Source organism: Hyperoodon ampullatus (assembly GCF_949752795.1).
Source record: "Hyperoodon ampullatus genome assembly, chromosome: 9".
Taxonomy (NCBI): Eukaryota; Metazoa; Chordata; class Mammalia; order Artiodactyla; family Ziphiidae; genus Hyperoodon; species Hyperoodon ampullatus.
In genome coordinates this window covers 80,421,870-80,439,789 of record NC_136922.1, presented here as the reverse complement: position 1 = coordinate 80,439,789, position 17,920 = coordinate 80,421,870, and the positions used below count along the sequence as shown (strand labels likewise).

General features: G+C 37.1%; 1 protein-coding gene across 6 annotated transcripts in view; it reads right to left on the bottom strand.

The window, feature by feature from the left end:
- The window catches only part of PTPRZ1 (protein tyrosine phosphatase receptor type Z1), a gene marked incomplete at both ends in the record, with an annotated part of 166,958 nt that overhangs the window by 99,444 nt on the left and 49,594 nt on the right, over positions 1–17,920 (bottom strand). For all 6 annotated transcript variants that reach the window (XM_079710934.1, XM_079710935.1, XM_079710936.1 and 3 more), the window contains one exon: positions 15,205–15,270. In XM_079710934.1, the coding sequence (XP_079567060.1) occupies positions 15,205–15,270 (66 nt within the window). The remainder of the gene's footprint in view (positions 1–15,204; positions 15,271–17,920) is intronic.

Genomic DNA, 17,920 nt, shown 5'->3' with positions numbered 1-17,920 from the left:
CTGGAGAAGAAGGTGTCTTTAATCTCGGAGGGATATTCCATGGCTAACAAGGGAGAGAGAATTTCTTCTCCCTGGAATGGACATGGATTGAGATGTTATGCTTGACACACTGCCACCAGGGTACGGATGAATGGAGGTCCAGAATGCAAAGGAGGAGTAGATATGGCTGGCTGCAGATATCAGTAAGAACTAGGTACTGTTCAGTAGTTTTTCTGGAGTTCCCAACACTGACCATGTTATTACTAGGCAGGGCTTAATTGGGACTTTTCATATCACCTGGAGGTATACTGTGAATCTTCCCAAGCCAAAGGGCAAAACTGAGTCAAAAGGAAATTAAAAAAAACTTTTCCCCAAACTTTCAATTTAAAAAATTTATCAAAAATTAATATCTACTTAAGATAAGACAATGTCTTGGCCTTACAAATTTTGTAGTTATTTATTTACTTGAATAAATGTAAGCCCTATAATTTTGGAAAGTCTCCAGAGGATAATAAACTAAAATGACTGTACTCAGTGTTCATGACCTTACTTATGCAGCATAACTTAACAGGTCAGTAGGAGTCATTTCCTTTACCTACAGATGTTTGTTTTCTGCTGCCAGATAAGAAGTGCTCAATTAAAAGGTGTTGAATGAATGAATAAGTGAATGAAGGGATTATCCAACAAGTTCAGGCTCTATCATCCACTGTAAGATTTTCAAATAAGTTTTCTACTAGAATAATGAGATCTGACAGATGCTTTTTTTCTCAATTTCTACATACAGCTATTAAAACTTTCAAAAATATCCCCCAGGGTGAGAGACTAAACTCCAAGCAAAATGCAGCCCAGTGATGGAAAATATGATTTGTATGTGTAGTAGTAAAATAATTTATCCTGTGGAGTTGACATTAGTGACTTGAAAAGTGACAAATACATGAGTTACTTAACTCCAAACAGCTACTGAAGAAAGGAATGAATAACCATGTTTACTTAAAAAAAAATCCGGAAAAATTTCAAACCTATTTTTCAACTTGTGAAGGTAGCACTAAATTACATTACCAACAGCAAAAAATTTAGGAGGAAATTGTTATTAACAGTAATAGTTTAGGAGAACTGCAAGACTGGAATTTGGAAACTAAAAAGAAAAGAAAAAAGAATCAAGGAACTAAGAATACCATTTGGATAGCATTAGAACCCAGGCTCTTTTGGAGCCAGGTCAATAAAAAATGATTCTTGAAAGGTTATGAAAAAGAACTTTCCTTGGCAATTGCTAGAGATAAATGTGTCTAGAGTAATTCAAGGTAAAGATAGCTTGCAGCCAGACTCACTAGTGAGGAATTCCCACTGGACTCACCCAGGCCAAGAACTTCCTGAGGTAGGTAATGATGCCCTACCTAAATCAACAAATTAATGGAAGTTGTGTTAACAAAAGTTTACCTTCTCTCTTTACTGATGCAGATAGCAGGTTTTGAAAATAACATTTGCAATGTTATTATATGTTAAATAGAAGCAAGAATAATATTTTTTCATGTCAATATACTACATCCAGAGAACTAAAGCACTCCCATGTGGGTAAATGTATTCACACATATGCTTTCTCTTTTTTACTCTATCATTCATTCATTCCCCAAATTAAGGCAATGTAAGTAGAGACTGATATAGATTCTGGACACTGCAAGATGAGGTTCCCCAGACCAACAGCAGCAGAATCACCTGAAAAGTGTTAGGTATTAAATTTACAGCCTCCACCTCAGATTTACTGAATCAGAAATTCTGGAAGTCGGACCCAGCAATCCTACTTTAGTAAGATTTATTTAGAAATATTTAGATAATTCTGATGCACACTAAAGTTTAGGAAACACTGATTTAGATTATAAGCTCTCTATTTAATGCTCTTGTTAAGTTTTATCATTATAATTGCTCCTTTGGTAAATTCATTTTCAAATAAGGAGCAAAATGTAAAAGCTTAGGAAAAATCCAATTAAGAAAATGGAATTCCACACTAATCCAGTATTTTACTATTTTTTAATGTTATTTAAATGTGAAGGAATTTCATATAGTCACAAAAGTTATTTTTAGTTGATGGATCATCACATACTGTGAGCAAAAATACACTAATCAACTGTGATAATTTAGCATGAACCTTAACATTATTAAACATATAATAAATAATTTTTCAGTGATAACCTATAACATACAACCCTCCCAAGATGTGTGAATTTCAATGTCTTGTAATCTATTCTAACGTAGCCCAAATATGGTGGAAAACTTGTGTGTGTGTATACATATATATATATACATATAAATACACACACACACACAAGTATTATATATATATCATTGACAAAGTTTAATAGTTATCTGACCAATAGCTGCTTGCTGTTGAATTGCTTAACATTAGGAAATTGGAAGGTGACGAGACTACTTAATGCCAAATATTAATTAGCATCAGATAAATATAGCTCCTTAGATCTCTGTGGTATCTAATCTATTTAAACATCTTGCAGTGATAACTCATAAATGATTAAACAAAGGTCAGACACATTAGAGGAATTTGCATCATAAGCCCGAACTTAATTTTCTACTCAATTTACTTTTAAAAATGTTGATAGGGGGCTTCCCTGGTGGCGCAGTGGTTGAGAGTCAGCCTGCCAATGCAGGGGACACGGGTTCGTGCCCTGGTCCGGAAAGATCCCACATGCTGCGGAGTGGCTGGGCCCGTGAGCCATGGCTGCTGAGCCTGTGTGTCCGGAGCCTGTGCTCCTCAACGGGAGAGGCCACAACAGTGAGAGGCCCGCGTACCGCAAAACAAACAAACAAACAAACAAAAAATGTTGATGGGATAAAAACATGTCAATAAGACTTGACTTTAAATCAAACCTTCTTCCTTGTGCTGAAGAAGCATAAAAAAGCAATCTCAATCACCATAAATGAAAGGCATAGAACAGTTATTATAATTTACCAAAACATGTACTTTGGGGGGTAAAGGATCATAGTTAAAAGTCACAGAATCTTCTCCACAAATCTACTCTGAAGACACAGAAACATATCCCGAGCTGGCTTTCCTCACTATCTCCACAGAAATTAAAGATGTAATTATTCTGCTAAAAGGAAACAATAGACGCTGCACTCTGAAGATGAACTGTTCTCCTTCCAAAAGAGAATGAACCCTTTCATGTCAATAAAGGCTCACTTAGAAAATGGGGAATTGGAATGGGGGATCCTTTGATCTATAGGTCAGCAACACTGTCGATCAATGTGCAAAAGAATGTGAGCTCCAGGAGGGTGACTGCTCTGAAGCACATTCTGAGAGCATATCAAGGCTACACGTTACCTGCATAATTGTTCTGACTTTTTAAAAAACTATACTTTGGTGAATGATGTAGAAAATGTGACTGAGCTGGCAGTGATTCAGACAATCAACTATGGGAAATTGATTCTCACTGAGCTAGGATAACGATCCCGATTGTGAAACGAATGCAGAGTGAATATGCTGCACTAAAGAGAGAAGAAAATCAAGTTGTGTGAGACTTTAAGTGCGCTCAATGGAATCCTGGCTAGATCGAGTCTGGGTGAAATGCAAGTGTATAATGATATGGCCATCTTTCTAAGAGAACAGTATCCATTTCCACACTAATTACAATTTATTAGCTACTCTTTAAGGATATAGATGACTACTATAGTATTTTCAACTTTATTGATCAGCAAAGAAGTTCACCTGCTACAGCCAAGTAGGAAGAGACCCAGATACAAGGCCCTCAGATACATAAACCATTAGATCATTATATGAAGTGAGGAAATACACAGAAGCAGAAGACTTTCTGTGATGCAAAACAACTTGTTAATCATACATAGAATAAAAATTAATTTAAATAAATTTATATTATATTAAATAGATGTTTAAGCCCCGTTTGGTTATAAAACAAATGTATATCTAGTGTAGACAAGCTAGAAGATATGGACAAGCAGAGATGAAAATAAAAGACACCCACAATTCCACTTTTCAATAAAAAGACACATGCATAAAGCAAAAAGACCATACCAAACACGATGGCTTTGGAACCAGCATTTTTTATACCTACACGATAATTAAAAACTCTAACAGCTTTGTGTTGTAACCCACATCACTGAAACAAATGACTTAGATGTGGCCATAAGGAGTCTCAGGAAGAGCCCTGGGAGTCAAGACCCAGGTTCAAGTTTCCAGTTTGCTGCTCAGCTTGTGACTCTGGGCAAGTGACTCCATCTCTCTTTCTCCATTTGTAAAATGAAAACACTATCATGTCTCAGCTTTATTCATTCATGACATAAGTACTTGCAGGGTACATACCATGTGCCACACTATGCGAAAGGAAAGATGAATAAAACACGGGACCTGCCACGTCCTTGTATTATGTGCAACAAAGAGGAGGGCACAGGGACGCAGGAGGAATGTGAGAGATCTGCACTGGCCTGGGGGCAGCAGGAATCAGGAAGGCCTCACTTCTTAAAGGAGGCGCAGAGGTTTGGAATTCTGGCAAAACAGTGAAGAATGATTAGAATCAGAGAGACCTGCTTTTGAAAATGCTGGCACAGCAGAAGGCAGGGGGAAAGATAATTATGGGGGGCAGAACAGGATAGGTGGGCTGAAACGAATCACGAAAGTCACTCTATGGCACACTAAAGATGTTTTGTTCAGGTAAGAGATGCTTTGGGCCAGACCTAGGACTTTTCTTGGCTGGAATGCAGAGGATCTTAGAGGTTCTTTGTGGCTTCTGGCAAACCAGCCTCCAAACCGTTATAGGCTGTGCAGGGACCATCTTAACTATCACAGAATATTCTGGGACACTTAACAGCTGCCCAGATTCATTCCCCAAACTGTATATGCCTAGGGTTCCATGGGGAGGGAAGCGAACTTGAACCCTATTTAGAGGTAAATTCAAAGTAGTATCTAATAACCTAGGGAGGTGGGCTTGAAGGAAGCCAGGACTGAGAGAGGCAGTCGGGAATCCCTGAGAAATAATTATCGTATCCATTTTTCATTTTGTAAGTGATGGGGAGCAACCGAAGGGATTCAAACAGGAGAATAATATAATCACATCTGTACTTTAGAAAGAGAACAGTGTGATGGATATTAACCTGGTACAAAACAAGTCCTGAGTATTACAGAAAATGGATTTGACTTTAATACCTTTATTGAGTACTTTATATGTACTGGGCACTGTTCTAAGTGCTATGAATATACTGACTCATTTAATTATTGCTGCGCCCTTTGAGGTAGGTACCACTATCAGCTCTTTTGACAGATGAGGAAATAAAAGAGGCAGAGCCTATGGAGCCCACTCTGAAGCTAAGCAGTGAGATAGTCTGACCCCAGACCCTGTTACTCATCAGACAAAATAGCAAAGGAAACCCCACTAAAACCTGCTTCCTTAGACTATGACGAGGTTCATAATCTTTATGTCAGCTTGCACTGCCTGTGAAGTCATGTGACATGGTTAGTTCTGTCTCCTTGAAACCCTCTCTCATTTGGATTCTGTAAAACCCTCTCCCTCCCACTGCCTTCCTAACATCCCCTTCTTTTGGTCTCTTTCACTAGTTCCAGTTCCCTTAGTTTACTAACTAAAACAGTGATGAAAAATCATGCTTAACATCCCTTAGTACAAATAGGTCAATAACTAAAAAGTTAAGTTATTGCCAATCAAAGTATGCTATAAATTTTATTATCTAGAATTTTGGATAGGATAGCAGTTAAACCAGAATTAATTCATGGGGCCCTGAGAATGTTCTCATCACATTCCTAGTTTTCTGTCCAGAGAGGAAGAGTACTAGAGAGGCTGGGGCATAGCGATCTCGATTTCTCTCTCACCCACAGCTTAGCACGGCCGCTCTCTTTGCCTGGAACCATCTTTCATCCATGTTGGCTTAGTTAGCTCCTACTTATGCTTTATCTCAATTTAAAGTCCCTTTCTCTAGCTCTCGGGACCCTCCCCTGAACCCCTTAAGCTCTGTAGGGGCCACAGACCTGTGTCACCACAGTCTACTACTGGGGCATTTGTCACACTTTGTAATCTGTCGTTGGCATGTGATTGCTTCTGCATCCCTGGAACCCGGGAAAGTGTCTGGCTCATGTTATACATCCAGTAAGTATTGGTTCGTTAAACTAATGATCTCAAAACTTTAAATTCTGCTTTGTCGAGGAGTATATAATAACATCCAGGTAGAAGGCAAGTCAAGAAGTGATAAGTACTCCACTCCTTCACATTCTAACAGATTAACTGAACCTCAGAATCTCCTCAAGGGGGCGCTATAGGCATGGGTGCAACTTTGGGGGTTTTAGAAAAGAAAACTATTTATGAAAAAAGTGCTGCAAGCATCTCTTACTTCCTAGAGATACTCATGAAATATGAAAGGAAACACACATGTAAAAAAGCTAGATTAGCCGTTAGTAGCTTAGAGATAATCCAGTTCGGCATGTGCCAACTTTTGAATGTGCTTTGATGCTGATTCTGGGTGGCTCTGCTATTGTTTCAATTTCCAGGTGGCAAAGGGCTATAAAATACAGCTTTTCCTTTTTCCAATTCTTTAAGATTTATAGCTATTTTCTATAAATTCCAGCTATCATATACATTTCTATATAAATTTAAATTTTATATATATATTTAAGATATTTACATAAATATATTTATAGGTAAATATTTATAAATATAATATATATTGTGCTTATACATACTTATATTAGTAAACATAAATACATTTATATATTTATACATAAATAAACCTGCACTTACATATAAATCATATATAATATGATTTTTCTTAAATGAACGTGTGTTATTTTTATAATGAGAAATAACTGATTTTCATTTTGGGGGAAAACATACACCAGATCGTTACTCTCGATACTCATCAAGATAATGCCTCACTGACTTTGTCACTGGGAGAAATGACAGGAGCAGAGAAATGATCAGAAAGGCATCTACAGTCTTGTCACACTCAGTCTCCTCAGCCCGGGTACGGTCTCCTCTTTCTCAAAAAGTTGTCATCAAAAATTAATCTGTTAAATTAGAGCTGGATAGCATCTTCTAAGGGACTAAAGTTTAGCTTAGGTAGATAAGAATCTGATTTTAAGTTCAAGGTTGCTGCTCCTTCCTAGAGACTGTCAATCACCTCCCTGGCTATGGGCAGCTGCTGGATGGGACTGGATGCCTGCATTCGGCTGGCTTGCCTGTGAGTCTGCCTGGGAACCCCCAGGGCGGTCTTCTCATTTCGGGCTCTTTGAGAAGGAGCCCACAGTGGAGTTGCTTGAGCTCTTCGTTTCCAGAACAGTGTATACAGGCATTTAAGAGTGAGGGGGCCTCTGGGAGGGGAGTAGCCCCGCAAACAGTCGGGAGCATCACAGGGAACCTGGAAGCTGGTCCCACTGACACCAGGCTCCACTGTGCACTCAATCTCTGCTGCCAGGTTTCTTCCTCAGTCACGATAATTATTTCTCAGGGGTTCCCAACTGCCTCTCTCAGTCCTGGCTTCCTTCAAGCCCACCTCCCTAGGTTATTAGATAGTACTTTGAATTTACCTCTAAATAGGGTTCAAGTTCGCTTCCCTCCCCATGGAACCCTAGGCATATACAGTTTGAGGAATGAATCTGGGCAGCTGTTAAGTGTCCCAGAATATTCTGTGATAGTTAAGATGGTCCTTGCACAGTCTATAACAGTTTGGAGGCTGGTTTGCCAGAAGCCACAAAGAACCTCTAAGATCCTCTGCATTCCAGCCAAGAAAAGTCCTAGCTCTGGCCCAAAGCATCTCTTACCTGAACAAAACACACTACATGGTTAAAACAGAGACCTGTATTCATAGGCAGCAGGATAGAGAGATAGCCATATAGATACATACATACATTCAATGGATAAAGGGGAAGAAAATCAGTCCTAAACATATCTGAATATATTTCAAAATAATTTTTGTATCAATAATTCTTTGCTTCAGTTAATAAAAATCTTTCTGAATAGAAGAAATGAGTCATTTACATATTCTTCATCTTTTTGCTCTTTGAAAATCCTTGGTTTAAAGAGTCAGAGTTACCACAGAGAAAACAGGAAACTAGGTAAATAAGCCTTGCACTCAGCCTTTACTGATTCATAAAATAAGAAGGTGACATAGGTCAACTTAAAATAATTGCAATGGTACTTTGCCTAAATGTTGAAAATATTTAAATGAATTTTGTGTGATTACACAAACTGCGGTCTGATTTTAGATTTTTTTTTAAATTAATCATGTAATATTCTCTCTCTCGGTGTTTTTGTTTTTTTTTTTTTGTTTTTTTTTTTGCTGAAAGATGAATTTTATGAACCAGGGCACTTCAGAATAAACACAGAAAGTGAGATAAAGGAGGTCCAGAAAAGGGAGGGAGAACAGTACACCCAGCCACTAAGCCCAGACATCTGAGCACAGACGGAAGGAGAAACAGCCAGATGTTCTCATCTTGAGCTGCTAAGGGACTTGTCCAATCCATTCAAGACTACCAAGTATAGTCAGCAGGGGTGGTTATGAGGCTGAGCTAGAGAATCTGTGCAAGTTCAACTCTACGCACGGGGGAATACTACTGGCATATTGTTTTACTCTTAGATACATTCAGCAATGATTATTTAATTGTAATGCTAATCTGTAGCCACACCTTTATTTTTTCAGTTCTGTACTAAAGTGATAGTTGCAGAGAAATAAATTCTAAGTTTTAGATTATTTAACTGAACCTATTCAGCCTTTACAGTGAGGCATGTTCTACTCATCACATTTAGCGTAGGGAAAGTTTGCTCAGTCATACATCTTAGCTAAACTTCTAAAAATGTACAATGATAGGAAATACCTGTCTATCATATGCATTTAAACAACCCCTTCTAATCCTCTTGTGAGATTATCAGATACACCCCGACTTGTTTAATCTGTTTGGGCTCAAGTTAAGACACTGCCATAATAATCACTTGGATTTGTAGCGTAACTGCTCAAAGAGATTTCTGAAAGCAATGTGAAACACTGATTTGATTCATGCACAATCAGGTAGGGCATTGTTAAAAACTATTTATGGACTTCCCTGGTGGTGCAGTGGTTAAGAATCTGCCTGCCGATGCAGGGGACACGGGTCCTAGCCCTGGTCCAGGAAGATCCCACATGCCGCAGAGCAACTAAGCCCGTGCGCCACAACGGCTGAGCCACGTGTTGCAAATACTGAAGCACGCACACCTAGAGCCCGTGCTCCGCAAGAGAAGCCACCACAATGAGAAGCCTGCGCACCGCAACGAAGACTAAATGCAGCCAAAAAATAAATAAATAAATAAAATTAAAGATACTACAGTTAAAAAAAAAAACTATTTACTGAAAGAAAACTGAAATACAGAGCAGTTAAACAGCCTGGTCAGTCTGAATGTTAGTGATGACCAGACAGCCTGACTGTACATGTCCTCGTGCTCTGATTAGATGTCTGTGGCATCCTCTCACTGCAGCTTTGCAGGGACCCTACATTCTGACAGGTGAAAATGCAAAGCTGTGGTCCTTATCCAACTACCTTGCCCCTCTTAGCTAAAACTAAGAGAAGCAAGTTGAAAACCTTTTGTTTCAATATACGTGTTTAAACAATTAGCGAAATACGAATAGCATACAATAAGATGTGATACTCTCCTGCCTCCTATGGCCCTCCATAGTCCCGTTCTTCAGGGGTAACCACTGCCAACAGGGTGGTGTGTATCTTTCCAGGCCTCTCTTCTATGCCCATATAAACATATAATATTTTACAAAAATGAGGTAATTCTATACATGGAGTTCTAGAACTTGCCTTTTTACTCTTAAGTTGGAAATGAGAAATGAACAGTCTGTTTTAGATAAGGAGTGATGATTCAGAGGAAAACATAATATGTTAAAAATGTTTTCAGATTCTAGATGTAAAGAGAGGGCTGGATGAGCCAGAAATCAGTCATTATTCAAGGTAGATTCAAATTTTCTTTCTGAGTTACCTTTGGCCTACCTTCTCCTAGGTTAAGAGAAGTAAAATTACTAAACCTAACTATGGTCCAAAAATAAATGCCAAACGTCAAACCAGACAATACCCAACCTTATATTATGGGTTTTTTTTGTTTTTTGTTTTTTTTTTTCTGTGGTACGCGGGCCTCTCACTGTTGTGGCCTCTCCCGTTGCAGAGCACAGGCTCCGGACGCGCAGGCTCAGCGGCCATGGCTCACGGGCCCAGCCGCTCCGCATGTGGGATCTTCCCGGACCGGGGCACGAACCCGTTTCCCCTGCATCGGCAGGCGGACTCTCAACCACTGTGCCACCAGGGAAGCCCTATATTATGGTTCTTTTGTTTTCCATGAGTAGCATCTTCTAGTCTATATATGTGTTGGAAATATTGCTTAGACAGGATACTCTATTTAATGAAGCAGAAATCAATTCAGCATTCAGAGACTTCCTCCTTCCAAGGTGTTCAGTCAAGTGTCTATTTGTGACTCCTGTGTGGCCTTTCTAACTTGTACCCAATGCAACCCTTTAACTAAAACTTTAAAGGTGTCTGGGTTTAAGAACACTTGAGAATATATCAATACAAAATTTTCGATTTCAAGTTGTCTTAAGGTATGGTGAAAAAGAACCAACAGAATAATTTTTTTTAATTTCCAGGAAATAAAGACTACATTTCAATAGTGACTACTTCTAAGAACAGAGCAGTGAAAGTCCATTCATTTCTGATGATCTTATCATTGCTTGAAAGTGAAAAGGTCTAACAACTGAAACAGAAGGAAGATCTTAATCTCATGTGATCATTATGGGCTATGTGTTCATGATATTAAAAAAAAAAGACCAAATGACTTAGTTTTTTTTTTTTCATTGAATTGTCTTTGTTCAGGCATTGTTATAGAAAATTTAAGGTTAACAGAAAGAAACCTTATGTGAAACCTTCTGAAGAAACCTTTATGAAACCCTTAAATGAAATGAAGTTACTAAGGAAAGAACTGGATTTTAGTGCTGACATTCCCAGATTTACAATTCATTCTTTCATTGCAGAGTGACAAATGAACTTTGCTCACTTTCTTGTAATATCTTTAAAAATGGGACTGGTGACTGTATTTACCAACCCTGCCATTTCTGAACATAATTATAGAATATATCCTGAATAGAAAAGTTGTTTATGACCTATGTTAAAAAAAACACAACTGAAAGAGTAATACTTTCTCCTCCCCTTCCACCCTCTATTTCTCCAACCATTTGGTAGCCAGCAGGGATTTTTATTGTTTCTTCACATATTACAATTGTGTAATCTTTCTTAAACAACCTTAGCTTAAATGATTCCATTTGAATCATGTTTGATGTGCCATATAATATTTTTAAGTGGCTTATGGTAAAGCAATGAGCTCTCTTACAGACAGATGTTATGATGTTCTTAGTAATTTTTATGAAAAGAATTCTATATATACAAACATTCAAGGGTAGGTCTTTTCTTCTGAGATTGCAGCTAATCTGACAAGTAGCTCAACAAGATAAGCTGCTCTGAACAAAACTAGGCCTATGTGTGGTCAAAACCAATTTACTTCAGCCATTCATCAATTACTTAAATTTAGGAATCTTAAAATTAATTTATCCTGAAATTTTACACAGTTAGCACATATAGTTTTTCATTTTCCAGGTGGAATAATAATCACAGAAATTGAAAAGACTACCAACCTTTATCTACATTTGTACTAAAAATAAAAAGAGATAATATACTTAATAGTGAATAATCCACATTTAAAATACTTGGCTTTGGTGTGATTTGCTTGGGAGAGATATGTTTATTTAGATAAAGGCTTTAATTTGTTTTCTTTTTGATGCTCTAGGAATTCAGACAAAATAATCAATCCACACTCAACTTGAGCTAAGCAGCTATAAAATGTCTGAAACTCTTTCTAATCTCTTCCTAGGATCCTTTGGTAAGCTTCCACCCTCACCTCAACTCTGGAACATTCCCTTTTGAGACCTACCACCCCTCCTCCTACAGCAAATGACACTTTTTAATGAATCTATCCCTTTGATCACCAGACTGTCTCTTAAAGGAGCTAAAGCCAATAGGCCTTAAGTTATGAACAGGATGATGCAACTGGATTATAAAGCAAAGAACTGTGCATTGTTTGTGCATAGATCCATCCATGAAAGCCTGGCCACTCTTCAGGTGCCATGTCTACATGCAATTAGCCCATTAAAAGGAAGAGCTCTGTGGCTGCCTCCTAAGATAGCAATATATGCATGATGGTATTTGCCAGAAGCTACTGGTAAAACTGCCATCTTCTTGTCTTCTCCTGCCCTGAGGAGGCACCTTCAGGAACCTCAAGGACCTCAGGCTGCTGGAAACAGGTGGCATTACCCCTCATACACCTGCCCTTGCTTGGGGTGATGAGAACTGTAACCCTCTCTCTCCCTAGGCTACAGGTCCTCCATTTTCTGATTCTAGGTTTAGGGAGAATGAAGGATGCATTAAAGCTTCTTTTTCATTTGTAAATATATGAGTTCTCTGTTTAAAAGTTCATCAGTTAAAGTAAAATAACCAGCTTTTAGTTCCACCTCAAACTAGGAAGGTAGATGTTAACAAAACTAACCAGCTGATTTTTATTCTATGAACATCTTTATGTATCAAGTTTTCTACAACAGTTATATATTATTTTTTGTTCTTGTTTAAGGATTGTTTTATTGTTAATATTATTTATAGCTCTAGTATTATTTTAATAAGGTCAGACTAAAGGAAAGTATTTTTTCTCTTATGTTTAAATCCTTAAATACTTAAAAAAGCCTTAAATATAATTTAAAGCTACTTAAAAGATACCTTTTACTCAAAATAACTTAGTTTAAAATCTTTAGGTTGTATGAGTTATGTATATAATAGAGAAAAATTGGTCCAGAACCTGGAATTAAATCCAGAGAAACTAAGACACAAATTTATTCAAGTAGAATGTAACACACACTTTTACTGAAAACAAAAGTGAAATTGTTTAGGGTAAATAAATGGATTGTTCATTTTTTTATAGTACTTACTCAGGTGTACCCTTCTTATTCACTTAACCATTACTTCAGGTAGTATTTACTTACCATATGTCCTCCCAAAATCCTAACCTAAACCCTGTTAGTTCGGGTAATTTAAGAAATTAAGTAATTAGATAAAAGCAAATTAAAAATGGGATTTTATTTTTTGTCAAACAAGTTGATCAGATTTTTAAAATTAATGTGAGTAAAAATGTGGGGAAATGGATAAATTAACACAATTTTCTAAAATTTGACCATATTTATTTGACCATATATATTAATATTAAAAACAGTAGGCACTTTGATTCAACAACTCTCTTTTTGTTAAAGTTCATTTTTTCTGAAAAAAAATTGCTCAAGTAAATAGAAGTTGAGGATGTTCATTATATTAAGTACATAAGAGCAAAACATAAACACAATTTTTTAAAAATAATAATAATTACTTTAAATAATTAAAAATGGCCTAGAGTTATGGAGAATCTTTGTTTTTATATATTTCTCAAGTTAAAAAAATAAAAATAATAAGGCAGAATTCGTTAGATATATAGGTCATAATTATAAATGGGTAAATTAAGAGTAAGTCTTTCTATACAATATCATACAGAACAAACACATGCCCATCTGCACAGTAATCCACAGGCTAGATATGCCTTAATTTGTTAAATTTTTCCTGCTTTGATGGATATCTTGATTATTTTCCATGTTCTAATTTAACTTATTTCATAGAAAAGGTGATACAAATGACTAATAAAAACTAAAATCCTGACTTCAACAGTAATCAAACAGAACAAATTAAAACAAAATGTCATTTTTAAAAACATGTCAAATTGGTGAAGATTTTCAAAATGACAGTCATTAAATCCTGGTTTATTCAGTGGGGTAGTCACTTACTTATACTATATGTAAGCATATATATGCTCTCTAGAAAGCAGTTAGGTCATGTGTATCAAGAATTTTGAAAGCATTTATTTTCTTCTAGTCAACAATGGCACATCAAGGATTCTCTAATAAAAAATGATAAAAATATACACATATCTATTCATCTATTTGCCACCATTTCTTTAAACAGTGAATAGCTTGAATTGGATGATTAAAAATGAAACATTTATTCAATGGACTATTAAGTACCAGGATCAACAGGAATTGTCACTGCTCAAAACTAATTTCCGGAATAAACTGGATGTAAAACTCTATGTAAAAAATATATAAACATAATATAATAAAAACTGGCCTGAAAAGAATATACCAAATTTTCTAGTGGATGTACCTGGTGGGAGTAAAAAGTGATTTTTATGTTCTTGTGTTTGAAATTTTTTTTTTAAGTTTCTACTTTTAAAGTAAGCATAAAAAAAGAAAGAAAATGTATGCCTTGCTACAAAATTCATCATGCTTCTGCCCTTTATCTATAAAATAAAGTCCAAATTGGCTAGGCTGTTGTTGAAGCCCTTTTAATTTGATCCCGACTTATCAACCCAATCTTATTTCTAATGAGTACCCAACTCTACTACTCAGCTTTATCTCAGATGGTCATGAGGCATGTCATGTTCCCTCTAGGTTCCAGCCAGGCTCATCTGATCAGGCCTAGATCTTCTTTTCTTTCCTAAGGTTTCTGATCAGGATTTCTGGATGTAACTATTTTAAGCCAACTTCAGCTACACATGATGCTCAAAGCCACGTCTGGTAATCATACAAAATCACGTTAGACCCTAATTCCAATTAACTCAGCACAGTAATTCAGAAGGAAACCCCTTTTGAAAGCAAGATTCCCGTCAATATTTGTTAATATTGATCATAACAACAACTGTGATCATAACAAAAATAGCAGCTAACATTTATTGAGAATTTTCTATTTACAAGGAGGCGCTGTGCCAACTCCATTTATCTCATTTAATGCTCAGAAAAACCCTCCATTTCACAGATGAAAAAACTGAACGTCAATTAGGTTATGCATTTTTCCCAAGGAGACATAGCTAGTGTGGATCTGAGATTCAAATCTAGCTCTGTCTGAGATCAATATACTCTACACTACCAACTTGCTAATGGAAAATCACTAGAAATCATTTTGCATATGATATATTTTTAGTGATTAATTGCATACCCATATAGCTAAATTAAAATGATGTGTGGAGCTACAAAGTTTTCTTTTACATATAAAAACAGATCCAAAAACAATAAAATTTTCCATTGAATTTCATTATAGTCTAATATATTTACCTGTATAGGACCAACCAATCTCTTCAACAAGTTTTCTCTGTTGTCTGTAGTATCCATAAGCCCAATCTACAACCAAGAAAAACCAATTGATCAATGCATAGAAAAATATGTGTGCAAATTAAAAAAATATATAAGATGCCCAAAGCATCATTCATACCATAAATGGTCCTTGATTACTCTTTTCTATGTCACCTTCCCAATGTCTCCTCCCAATTCCAACTGCCACCATTATAAGACTCCACTGTCCATGCTCTGGTAATTAGTGTGAGTTTTAGCAGGGCACATTTAAAAACTGCTAAAGTTCAGACAGAGACAAAGAAAATATTCTGTGAAAAGCAGGAGCAGGGCTTCCCTGGTGGCACAGTGGTTGAGAGTCTGCCTGCCGATGCAGGGGATGCGGGTTCGTGCCCCAGTCCGGGAGGATCCCACATGCCGCGGAGCGGCTGGGCCCGTGAGCCATGGCCACTGAGCCTGCACGTCCGGAGCCTGTGCTCCGCAGAGGGAGAGGCCACAACAGTGAGGCCCACGTACCGCAAAAAAAAAAAAAAAAGCATAAGCAACCTAGAGGGTTTCATCCCGAAGTGAGACTGGGGTCAGAAAGGACAGCTTGTCCTATCTTCAGACTTTTCTTCCCATTCCCTAAGTTGAATACTAGAAATACTATAGATTAGAGATACTTTTAAGGTTACAACCCAAGTTTTATCTGTAAATGCTTCTAGGAGATCCAGAGGTTACCACGTTTTCAAAATTTACTTCCCTACAATGCAAAACAAAATTAGCTGCCTTGAAGAAATGGAAATTTAAATGTGTGTGTGTATGTTGGCTGGGAGAAAGGTTGTGTTAGACGGTGTAGGTGAATTTGCGTCTTGGAGGAACAGAGATGCCTGATGAGGTAATACAGTGGGAAGCTTGGAGTACCATTAAGTGGTGGATGCTTCATGACCTAGAGATAGAGGCTCTACATCTTGAACATGGGACAAGGGGTATAGAAAAGAAAATGGATGGAAGCCAAAGTCTCACTCCACACAATTCAAAATTTTGCCTGGAGTCATTCCTGTACCCAAGAAACAGGGATGTTATGATTCATCCTCCTCCTTCCTGTGCCATTGTGCTATTGCTCCCTTTATCCCAGCTTGTGTTAACCCTAGTACTCCAATTCAGCTACATTGTGGGCAAAATAAATCTTTGTGAACTAGGTTTGGAACCTGATCAGTGTTGACAAAACTATTTCTGTAGAAAAGGCTACAGGAGTTCCCTGGTGGCCTCGTGGTTAGAATTCCTGGCTTTCACTGCTGTGGCCCAAGTTCAGTCCCTCCTGCTTGGGAACTGAGATCCTGCAAGCTGCATGACGTGGCCAAAAAAAGAGAAAAAAGAAAGAGAAGAAAAGGCTACAAATAGCTAGTTTACAAATGAATGTGTGGAACATTACTTATTCATAAATTGGGGTTCTGTCAATATAGCTTTCATTTGAATGTGAGGATTTATTTATACCATACCATACCATATACATATATACATATTGTATAGATAGATAGATGGATAGATCTTTCTCATCAGCTGGGAAGACAGACTCTATTTCCTCTTATTCTCTCTACACAGATGTTTTTTTCTTTATTGATAGCTCCCAATTTCAAGGAGGCAAGTATCTCAACGACATTTCAGAAATTATTTTTCTCTCCCATGTTATATACAATCTGATTAGTAGAACATGGTAATACATACTAAAATATTTTATAAAAACTTAAAAGCAAGCCAGCTTCCAGAAATACACATTCTGAATCCACAGATTATTCAAGACCAAAACCTAGCTTGGAGAAAACAAAAAAAATTGTTTCAAAAATTTCATTACCCATAAATATACGTAAATATTCTACTGGCTGTGGAGCACATTTCAACAAATATTTGTTTTTATAACAGCTTTACTGAAATGTGATTTACACATCTTACAATTCACCCATGAAATTTAATGGCATTTAGTATATTCACAGAGTTGTGCAATCATCACTACAAACAATTTTAGAACATCTTCATTATCCCAAAAAGAAACCCCATACCCTTTAGCTGCCACCCCCTACCCCATCTCTACCTTCACTAAGCTATGTTATCTCTATAGATTTGGATATTCTAGATATTTCTAAAAAACAGAATCACACAATACATGGCCTTTTGTGACTGGCTTCTTTAACTTTGCATAAGTAACATTTCCAAGGTTTATCCATGTTGTAGGATATATCAGTACTTCATTCCTTTTTATTGTCTAATGGTACTCTATTGTACGGTGACCAAGATGGCCTTAAAGTTCCCCTCAGCTTGACTAAACTTTAGACAGGCTACTTCTTAGCTCTAGGCTCTTGACCTCCCTTTTCTTCCAGCATTCAGTTTAGAAAACTTATAAATTTTCTCTCTATTCCTTTAAGATGTAAATCTTTTTTATTAGCACATGACAATTTTACAACTAGGACTGTACTTCTCAAGAATATGGGAATTGTTTCTCCTAAATGTAACCATTGAAGGAAATAAGCACCCTTATCTCCCATTTTCTGTGGGAGGGTAGGAACCTAACTTCCAGTGAGGTATCTTGCTCCAAGTTGCAAAAACTACCTCCTGTCATAATGATATGAGCTTATTTTTCCTTTGAATAGAGACAATTAGCAAATGCAGATGGGCTATGACTTCCTCTTATATCCTGCATTACTTTTACACTGGGGCTCAACCT